Consider the following 12032-nt stretch of genomic DNA (forward strand, 5'->3'; position numbering starts at 1 on the left):
GTCTATAACGTCTTATAAACTTACCAGTCATATCTGACTGTCGTCCATATTGTATACTGTCTATAACGTCTGATAAACTTACCAATCAACTCTGACTTCGTCCATATTGTACATTGTCCATAACGTCTGATAAACTTACCAGTCATATCTGACTGTCAACCATATTGTATACTGTCTATAACGTCTGATAAACTTACCAGTCATATTTGATTGTCAACCATATTGTATATTGTCTATAATGTCTGATAAACTTACAAGTCAACTCTGATGTCGTTTATATTGTATACTGTCTATAACGTCTGATAAACTTACCAGTCATATCTGACTGTCGTCCATATTGTATACTGTCTATAACGTCTGATAAACTTACCAATCAACTCTGACTTCGTCCATATTGTACATTGTCCATAACGTCTGATAAACTTACCAGTCATATTTGATTGTCAACCATATTGTATATTGTCTATAATGTCTGATAAACTTACCAGTCAACTCTGACAGTTGGTACCACAGAATCGCAACAACTGATAAGTTCATTACTCACCTTAGGCCATTTCCGATAGTGTATCTCGACCCCAAGAAATAATAAACTTACCTTTCAACTTGAGCAGTCGCTGCTGTTGGAAGTTGACATCGACCTTTGTTAAAACTTCCCAGTTAACACTGATAAACGTTATCGCTAATTAATGTGAAAGAATTATAAGTCAGTTATCACAAATGGAGCTACCAATATATTACCACAAAATATTACAAAACCAACAATAAGCTTGGCCAGTCGTCACTACCTGAATATTTGATCAGGGCATCTGGTGAAACTTATTAGCTATCATAGAGAAATATTACATGTTGGAAGTAGCAGAAATATGGAAAACTTAACATTCAACTACGACAGTTAGTGATTGGCTCAAAATTTGTGGAAAATTAAATTTTTGACTTTGATATAAACACCTGATAACCTGTCTGTACTAACTATGACCTGGAAAACTTAGCTTGCTATGCCCGATATGTGTTCTCTTGATAATGTCCTTTAATGAGTTATATATTAAGAACAATGTTCGATAACCTATAATACACTGACTCCCTAACTTTATAATATAATAAAGCTGTCTTAGTAACGTTCTTTAATAATTTATCTATTAACAACAATATTCGCTAACCTCTGATACACTGACTCCCTAACTTTATAATATAATAACGCTGTCTTAGTAACGTTCTTTAATACCTTATCTATTAAGAACAATGCTCGATAACCTCTGATACACTGACTCCCTAACTTTATACATATAATAACGCTGTCTTAGTAACGTTCTTTAATACCTTATCTATTAAGAACAATGTTCGATAACCTCTGATACACTGACTCCCTAACTTTATAATATAATAACGCTGTCTTAGTAACGTTCTTTAATACCTTATCTATTAAGAACAATATTCGCTAACCTCTGATACACTGACTCCCTAACTTTATAATATAATAACGCTGTCTTAGTAACGTTCTTTAATACCTTATCTATTAAGAACAATGTTCGATAACCTCTGATACACTGACTCCCTAACTTTATAATATAATAACGCTGTCTTAGTAACGTTCTTTAATACCGTATCTATTAAGAACAATGTTCGATAACCTATGATACACTGACTCCCTAACTTTATAATATAATAACGCTGTCTTAGTAACGTTCTTTAATACCTTATCTATTAAGAACAATGTTCGATAACCTCTGATACACTGACTCCCTAACTTTATACATATAATAAAGCTGTCTTAGTAACGTTCTTTAATACCGTATCTATTAAGAACAATGTTCGATAACCTATGATACACTGACTCCCTAACTTTATAATATAATAACGCTGTCTTAGTAACGTTCTTTAATACCGTATCTATTAAGAACAATGTTCGATAACCTATGATACACTGACTCCCTAACTTTATACATATAATAACGCTGTCTCAGTAACGTTCTTTAATACCGTATCTATTAAGAACAATGTTCGATAACCTATGATACACTGACTCCCTAACTTTATAATATAATAAAGCTGTCTTAGTAACGTTCTTTAATACCGTATCTATTAAGAACAATGTTCGATAACCTCTGATACACTGACTCCCTAACTTTATACATATAATAACGCTGTCTTAGTAACGTTCTTTAATACCGTATCTATTAAGAACAATGTTCGATAACCTATGATACACTGACTCCCTAACTTTATAATATAATAACGCTGTCTTAGTAACGTTATTTAATACCTTATCTATTAAGAACAATATTCGCTAACCTCTGATACACTGACTCCCTAACTTTATACATATAATAACGCTGTCTTAGTAACGTTCTTTAATAATTTATCTATTAAGAACAATATTCGCTAACCTCTGATACACTGACTCCCTAACTTTATACATATAATAAAGCTGTCTCAGTAACGTTCTTTAATAATTTATCTATTAAGAACAATATTCGCTAACCTCTGATACACTGACTCCCTTATTTTATACATATAATAAAGCTGTCTTAGTAACGTTCTTTAATAACTCATTTATAAAGTTAACTCTTCATCATTGCTTACCGAGAATTGTAAGAAACAACGTTCGAAACTTGACCAAAGTCCTCATGAGACACAACTTACCTGTCCAGACCTACCGCAGTCAATGTGTACACGCTAACGATGACCGAACTATGTTGCATGAACAGGACAAAAGGACAAAAATGAGGGTCAAATATCCACCGTCCTAACATGAAGTCTGTGTAAGTGAACGGAATGGAAAAGGTTGCCATCGTGATGTCAGAAACAGCCAGATTAATCAGGAAAATGCGAAGGTCGCGGGACGAACGCTTCCCTAAAGCCAACACCCCAACAACTGTAACGTTTCCACTCAACGCTAAAAGTGCAGTCAGAGAATATAAGACGATTAGGACAGCTTGCATCTCTGGACCCAGAGCTTCCAAGGACGGGAAGTCGTCGGAGCTCGACAGGTTGGTTTTGTTCAGGAAATACATGGGATCCATTCAGCAAAGTTGTCGGTTTCAAGATAGTGACGATATGTTTCTCAACACAGCATGCACGTTCCAGGCAACTTTTAGGCACGAGCCAGGAAATGCGTTCCCCGCCAGCTCTGTTCGTTAAACCAAGAAAGCCTCGGCACAGTGAAATCGGCTACAAGTTTGCGCAAGCGCACGACTGTTAGAACACACTCGTTGGTTAAGATATATAAAGAGAGATCTATTCTGTGGTGTATCTGTATGTATAGAGAGAGATTTAGTGTGCGATAAGAGTTTCTAAACCAAATTGCTAAAAACAGCATGAAGTTAATGTTTTTGGAAGCCAAAATGTACAGAATACTAAATTCATGTCTGAAAAGACATCTTACTTAACATTCCTCTAATTAATTAAGTCCTTCACGGATTTCAAACCACAGATTTGTATGAATCAATTCATCTTTATCTTCTACTAATCACTGAGACTCGTAACCTGAGGGTCGCGGGTTCGAATCACTGTCACACCAAACATGCTAGCCCTTTCAGCCGTGGAGGCGTTATTTAGTGACGGTTAATACCACTATTCGTTGATAAAAGAGTAGCCTAAGAGTTGGCGGTAGATGATGATGACCAGCTGCCTTCCCTCTAGTCTTACACTAGGGACTAAATTAGGGACGGCTAGCACAGATAGCCCTCGTGTGGATTTGCGCGAAATTCAAAAGCAAACAAACAAACTAATCAATGCAACAAGTTGTATGAATACGCACCACTATCACGCTACTGTTTGTCTGTTTTTATTTTGTCATTTCTTATTTTAACTTCAATTTGTTATACCCGAGACTTCAGCTTCCATACAAAACTCGTAACATTATTTTAACTGCAGCTCCACAATCTTCACAACTTCTAAAACCTTATCCACAATAAACTCCACAATCTTCACAACTACCAAAACCTTATCCATAATAAACTCCACAATCTTCACAACTACCAAAACCTTATCCACAATAAACTCCACAATCTTCACAACTACCAAAACTTTATCCACAATAAACTCCACAATCTTCACAACTACCAAAACCTTATCCACAATAAACTCCACAATCTTCACAACTACCAAAACCTTATCCATAATAAACTCCACAATCTTCACAACTACCAAAACCTTATCCATAATAAACTCCACAATCTTCACAACTACTAAAACCTTATCCACAATAAACTCCACAATCTTCACAACTACTAAAACCTTATCCATAATAAACTCCACAATCTTCACAACTACCAAAACCTTATCCATAATAAACTCCACAATCTTCACACCAAAACTACCAAAACCTTATCCATCAATAAACTCCACATTCTTCACAACTACCAAAACCTTATCCACAATAAACTCCATAATCTTCACAACTACTAAAACCTTATCCACAATAAACTCCACAATCTTCACAACTACTAAAACCTTATCCACAATAAACTCCACAATCTTCACAACTACCAAAACCTTATCCATAATAAACTCCACAGTCTTCACAACTACCAACACTTCATCCACAATAAACTCCACAATCTTCACAACTACCAAAACCTTATCCACAATAAACTCCACAATCTTCACAACTACCAAAACCTTATCCACAATAAACTCCACAATCTTCACAACTACCAAAACCTTATCCACAATAAACTCCACAATCTTCACAACTACTAAAACCTTATCCACAATAAACTCCACAATATTCACAACTACCAAAACCTTATCCACAATAAACTCTATGATTTTTTACCCAAAATAAGAATTCATAACCAATAAAATCTTATGTAAGGAACCTCCAAAATATTCATTAATAAGAAATAAAAATTTATCTGTGGTACAATTCCGTAATCTCTGTGACCATGAATATGTTATCCGTGGTATACAGTGCTATAATTTTGTTCTTTCCATAACAACTACAACATACCCCCACTATATGTTAAAGGTGTGCATGAAACCAGGACAACAGGTGACATCTACAATCCACTAACTTATTAATATCAAATATCTATAAAACTCATTCTTCTAAAAATAAGTCCCCCGCGTTTACGGATTTACAACGCTAAGATTCGAGGCTCGATTCCCCGCAGTGGACTCAGCAGCTGATCCAATGTGGCTTTGTTCTAAAAACAAAAACAAACCCCGTGAAGAATAAAAACCACGTTGTTACGTTCTCTCTCTCTTGTTCACAATCTTGGTTACAAATACTTTTTAAAAACATCATAGTTTTTTGTCCATTAGAACTAGTACGACATGGTCTACTGGAGAACAGCTTTCTCTTCCGGTTGTTTGGTTAGGGTTTCATCGGGAGTCTTGCAGGAATCCCAGCGACATCGTCGCTGTTTAGTAAGAAATACATTTCTTGCTCTCCAGGGGGTGCTTTTGTTCAAAAATATTGATTTTTGTTGGTTGTTTTTTTTCGTTGTAAATTAGGAGATTGAATTTAGCTCATGCATTGGGTTATAAAAATGTGTAAATATGCAGGATATTGTGCTGTGTAATAATTGATGGTTGTTAAACACAAACCTGCACCGTTCAGCTCTCTGTGTTATGCCCAACACCAATGTGGAAACCTGGGTTTTAATGATGTAATCTCTTAGTCTTACCCCTGAGCCACTAATACTCGGTCAGTTTGAACAGTTAGTTGTTTACTGACAATAGAGGGTAAGTGATGGGAAATGGAGCTAGTTTTTTGTTTGTTTGTGTTTTTAAAGATTGATTGAAGTGTTGAAATAATAAAATATTTTCTGGTTTAAAAAAAATCCATAAACACATGTGTTGTACTTGATAATCGATTTATTTTTTGTTTCAAAAGGGTGAAGAGCTGACTGCACAGAAAGTGCCGAGTAAAGCGTACTCGTGCCAGCTGGAGAAATCGGGAAGCTAGGATTTAAGGTTCGATTCTCGCGACCACTGCACTAAAATAAATAAACAAAGCAGTTGTTCACTATCGAAAAGAATTACTTCGTTGTTTATTACAGGCTTCACGTTTTCAACGAAAGGGGGGGAAAAGACCACGACCTTCCTGAATGTTAATTGATTTGACGATTTTCAAGATGGAACATTTAAACCTTCTCAGCAACAGTGCGTGATTGGTCACTTTGTGTTTCTTTAGAATTTCGCGCAAAGCTACACGAGAGCTATCTGCGCTAGCCGTTCCTAGTTTAACAGTGTAAGACTAGAGGAAAGGCAACTTCTCATCACTACCCACCGCCAACTCTTGAACTACTCTTTTATCAACGAATACTGGGATTGAGCGACACATTATAACATCCCATGGCTGAAAGAGCGATCGTGTTTAGTGGGTCGAAGATTCGACCCGCGACCCTTGCATTACGAGCAGAACGCTCTAACCACCAGGTCATACCCGGAAAAGCTGGGAAGAGTCAGGATGTTAGAGCAAATGTACACTTGGGATATATAGACGTACTAGCCCTCGCAAGCTCTGTACTGATAGAGTAAAGGCAGTTATCCAACACCATCCGCCGCCAAATATGAAACTACTCAGTTAAGTTGTTGGATTTGATTGTCACTCTTATAACGCACACACAGCACCAAATTCCGTAACACGATTTATTTTCGTTTCTTTATGTCGTTGTTCATGGTGGTGATTGTTTTCTCCGAATGTCCATAATTCGACACGCTGACCACTAAGCTGTATCCATCTCCTTTTATTCTCTGTAAGTTAAATACGTGAGTGTGATTTAATCGACAAAATGTAAAACCTGAGACCTGAGCCAAATGATTAGGGTTTGAAATCTGAGATTCGAATTATAATACGATCAGAATATGGACGGCCTGGCATGGCCAAGCGCGTAAGGCGTGCGACTCGTAATCCGAGGGTCGCGGGTTCGCGCCCGCGTCGCGCTAAACATGCTCGCCCTCCCAGCCGTGGGGGCGTATAATGTGACGGTCAATCCCACTATTCGTTGGTAAAAGAGTAGCCCAAGAGTTGGCGGTGGGTGGTGATGACTAGCTGCCTTCCCTCTAGTCTTACACTGCTAAATTAGGGACGGCTAGCACAGATAGCCCTCGAGTAGCTTTGTGCGAAATTCCAAAAAACAAACAAACAAACAAACAATCAGAATATGGAGACAGGAGGAACGTGAATTGTTTCTTGCAGAATGGGAGAATTGAACCATGGATTCTCAAATCCACAGTCTAACATACTAACAAATAGGCCACGCCCAACCCATGTATGAAGGAAAAAAAGAGTGAAAACGTTATATTGAAAACGAAAACAAACTTTCTGTTATTTCGTAACACACTCTGTGTTCCCGAAACAAACATTCACATTAACTATAACAAAATGTATTGTTGCCAAGTAACGGCACAAGATTTATTGTTTTCTAACAGTGCAAGTGACGTGTAATTTCTAGTTGAAACCTGTATTTATTAAAATACGTTATTGAGTTTCGACTCCATATTTTTGTATTCGGTTCCAGTTGTGGTCTAGCACATGGTTGATAACATTATTCATCCACTATATTGTTTAAATTATAATACACTGTTTCACTTCCGCATTTCCTTCTATTGTTAAACGCACATTGTTTGTCTCGAGTCGTATGTTCACACTAAGCAGCAAATTTTAAAGACAATACAACTCCCATTAATTACGCTTTCGTGTTAAACCTTTCGAAGAGCAGTTGTTCGCTAGATAATATTTACTTGTTTCTCTCTCGACGTATTATTTTATTGCGTCGATACCATTACTAGGCTAGCGTATAGTATAGCCAGTAGTGCATGCTGTTAAGACTGATGGTCCAGCAATAGACAGAAATGACAAAACATCATAATTGTTTGTTTTTTCTTGAATTTCGCACAGAGCTACACGAGGGCTATCTGCACTCGCGGTCCCTAATTTAGCAGTGTACGACTAGAGGGAAGGCAGCTAGTCATCACCACCAACCGCCAAGTCTTGGCGGTACTCTTTAACCAACGAATAGTGGGATTGACCGTAACATTATAACGCCCCCACGGCTGAAAGGGCGAGCATGTTTGGTGCGACCGGGATTCGAACCTGCGACCTTCAGATTACCAGTCGAACACCTTAACCCATCTGACCATACTGGGCCACACATGATAATTTAAGATAAAGTACTAAATTTTTACCCAAGTAAAGAGACAGTGTAATGAATCACATATCTGTCAGTTCTTTAAAAAATCTTAATTAATTCTGTAGGATGGTTTTTATTTGGTTTATCACCTGTTCCATAATCTAACTCAGGACTTATTCATCACGTTATTGAGAGTTTAAGGTTCATCAGAAACTCCATTGTAGGACCGAAAAGTCCTAGTATATCATCCAATCACGTGATATTAAAGACAATGCTTTCTTACTTTTGGGTGTGTCATCAGTATTGTATAATCACGGTTTAGAGCCTGCAATCCGAGGTAGTTTTTGTTTGAAATGTTGTTTTAACTCCAGAAGGGTTATCTCTCGGGATGACGACAAGGCGGCGACGCCCTTATGAGTCAAATTTGTCTTGTCATAGTTCGTTTAAGGAATTGATGAACAATAATTTATTTCTCTGCCTCTCTCTCTTTTTTACACTTTGTTTGTATTCTCAAGGAAGTGATAATACCCATATCAACCGTCTTGACAATACATTTTTACTTCAAGTGGGTTTCTCGCCATCACGAAATCGTTTGCTTGTTTGTTTGAAGTTAAGCACAAAGTTACACAATGGGTTATCCTTGCTCTGCCCAACACGGATATCTAAACCCTATGTTTCGCGTCGTAAGTCCGCAGACATACCCTTGTGCCACTAGGAGGCTACAAAAATTAATTCTCCCTGATCGATTTAGTGCGGGATGACATTAGAATAATCATTAAGCATTATCCGTTGTCCTTTTTAATTTCACCAACGCTAGGGTGCGTGGGAACAACAGGGAACAGCCAAAATATTTAAAAAAAAACTTTAAAGTTTACAAAATGAGTATTAACAATAATGAATCATAAACGTCTAGCAGTTACCAGAAAAGATGAAAGCTTATAATATAAATATCATATACGATAACGTGCAGACTATATTATCTACGAAAATAGGATTGTGTCTCAATGGTGGCTTGGACACTACAGTTAACATCATGGTAATATAACCAATGGCTGACTGGAAAATAACAGTAAAGTTAGATGAGTTAGTTAGTTTTGGAATTTCGCACAAAGCTACTCGAGGCCTATCTGTGCTAGCCGTCCCTAATTTAGCAGTGTAAGACTAGAGGGAAGGCAGCTAGTCATCACCACCCACCGCCAACTCTTGGGCTACTCTTTTACCAACGAATAGTGGGATTGACCGTCACATTATAACGCCCCACGGCTGGGAGGGCGAGCATGTTTGGCGCGACGCGGGCGCGAACCCACGACCCTCGGATTATGAGTCGCACGCCTTACGCGCTAGGCCTAAAGTTAGATGAGATACACTGTGTTCTTAGCCTTCACGGTACACAGAGATTAGGCCTAAATTAGCTTGTTGTTCTTTGTATTTCAAAAATCCTAAATGAGATAAGTTTTTAATTTCTGCTTTAACCACGCCAAATTTACTGAGCTCATTTTTGCGTAAAAAAAATTATATTGGGTCGTACTTTAACTCGAACTATAGTGTATTTTGGGATGTATCTACTTACTTACCCATTCATTCTCGTATCTTTTGCCTCCTTCCAATAAAAAAAAAAAAAAATCAATACGTCTGAAACGTGCACTAAAGGATAAAGTGAAACCTGTACTGAAGGATAAGTTAGAAAGTTGTATTCTGAGATAAGGTTGCGGAGTGTATGGAAGGATAAAGTGAAACTTTCCCACAAAGATAAAGATAAAGGCTGTGCATTTCAGCAAAGAAAAAAAATAAAAGAATACAGCTAAACGTACAAACATACTGAACGATTATATACATATACAAATATAAGTTAAAACGTGTATATGTGATGAACACGACGTGTTTATACATAAGATAAAACAACTGCACATAAAGATGAAATGGAAACATGTACAAGAGTGGTGTTAAATGTTTGTGTCTGCAGCTATTCGAACAATATTAAAACTTAAATTGAATAACGTGCTAAGCAGGGCTGTAATGTCATAATGCTGAAACATGAAGTTAAAATCATTCTTTCGTAGGAAGGTTTCTCGTACATTCTTTGATAGAATTTCGTTTATTATTTTTGAATTTCATTTCTTTCTTAATACACGTGATTTTGTGGGCATCTACGAAACGTTTTATAAATTGTTTGGAAAGTGCTGCCATCTATGAATTATGGTAAACATTTAGTATAATTTTTTGGGGGTGGTATTATGTATGCGTGTGTGTGTGTATTGTCTCAGTGCTGAAAGTTACAAAACCAACATAACTAGCTGTGTAGCAGTAAATACAAAACAAGTAAAACTTGTCTCTGTATTAATTCGTTACTTGATTTGTTTGTTTAGGTTGTTTCGAAGTTCGTACAGAACAACACGAGGGCGCTATCTGTGCTAACCATCCCTAATTTAGCAGTGAAAGACTATAAAGAAAACAGGCAAGCCACCACCACACACCGCCCGCTCTTGAGTTACTGTTTTATTAACGAGCAGTGAGATTGGCCGTCACATTATAATAATATGATTTTTTTTATGTGGCAACTGGATCGATAGTCTGGCACGCTGATTGGTAGGCCACGCTCGTTTCTGTTCAATACATCACACTGAAGAGCGTATTGTGCTCAATATTAAACTATTTTGCTCAATTGTAAGTTGTTTACGTGGATTATCGTGGTTTCAAGACGGAAAAAATGACTGAGTTTTGTTAAAAAATACGTAAATAAAGGATATAATTAGCATAAAGCACAGAAACTAAAAAATTAAATTAAAATATCTAATGCTTTTTAGAGGGATAGAAATATAATAAAAGTTAACTAGAACTAAATAAAACTATTGCTACGTTTTAAGGAATACGGAAGGTGTTTTTCCATGAGGCCCCTCCCCAGTGGCATAGCGGCATGTCTGCGGGCTTGCAACGCGAGAACTCGTGTTTCGATACCCGTGTGGGGAAGACAACGGGTAGCCTATTATATAGCTTCGTGCTTAACTACAAACAAATGAGTCTGTTGTAAAGGTGATAATAAATATGTAACTAAATGCACTTGAAAATTACACAACATGGAATCTCTGCTTCACTAAGATTTGAACTTTAGACTTTTATATAACAACTTTGGGCATAATTTCATACAAATAAACCTTCCATAAAAAGAGAGAGAGGCAGAGAAATAAATTATTGTTCATCAATTCCTTAAACGAACTATGAAAAGACAAATGTGACTCATAAGGGCGTCGCCCCTTGTCGTCATCCCGAGAGATAACCCTTCTGGAGTTAAAACAACATTTGAAACAAAAACTACCTCGGATAGCAGGCTCTAAACCGTGATTATACAATACTGATGACACACCCAAAAGTAAGAAAGCATTGTCTTTAATATCACGTGATTGGATGATATACTAGGACTTTTCGGTCCTACAATGGTGTTTCTGATGAATCTTAAACTCTCAATAAAGTGATGAATAAGTCCTGAGTATTATCACTTCCTTGAGAATACAAACAAAATGTATTCTCAAGACGGTTGATATGGGTATTATCACTTCCTTGAGAATACAAACAAAATGTTTGTTTTCAAATGTGGGCTTTTTTATGTTTCCATAGGATCCATTTTAGATAAGACATTAAGTTACAGTTGCGTCACCTGTTCGTCGATTTCATTATTCTTAAAGCCATAGCTTTAGAAAAGAGAGGCATGGATGTGTGTGTCGTCATTTGGAAAAATCTGTCCACATCCGCCATGTTTTGCGCTATGAGATAGCTCGTTGTTTCCACATAATTTGCTTGTAAAATACGCATGTTTTGTTCTCAGAAAATTTGACAACCTTTTTTTGTGCGGTTTCATTCGTATATCAGAAATCATTTCCTTTAGATTTGTGTGTTTGACAGAGCACGGTATCATCACAGCAGCATAAAAAACCAATCAAGTTCACCATTTAGGTT

The 12032-nt window shown here is 37.0% G+C and overlaps 1 protein-coding gene across 1 annotated transcript in view; it reads right to left on the reverse strand.

Moving 5' to 3' along the window:
- LOC143234384 (RYamide receptor-like) overlaps nucleotides 1-3071 on the reverse strand; it is a 29775-nt gene extending 26704 nt beyond the window's left edge. Inside the window, exon 1 of the mRNA XM_076471705.1 lies at nucleotides 2641-3071. Within this exon, the coding sequence (XP_076327820.1) occupies nucleotides 2641-3020 (380 nt within the window). The 5' untranslated portion in view covers nucleotides 3021-3071. The remainder of the gene's footprint in view (nucleotides 1-2640) is intronic.
- Between the last annotated feature and the right edge of the window lie 8961 nt (nucleotides 3072-12032).

The sequence above is a fragment of the Tachypleus tridentatus genome, chromosome 12 (genome assembly GCF_004210375.1).
Source record: "Tachypleus tridentatus isolate NWPU-2018 chromosome 12, ASM421037v1, whole genome shotgun sequence".
NCBI classification, from domain to species: domain Eukaryota; kingdom Metazoa; phylum Arthropoda; class Merostomata; order Xiphosura; family Limulidae; genus Tachypleus; species Tachypleus tridentatus.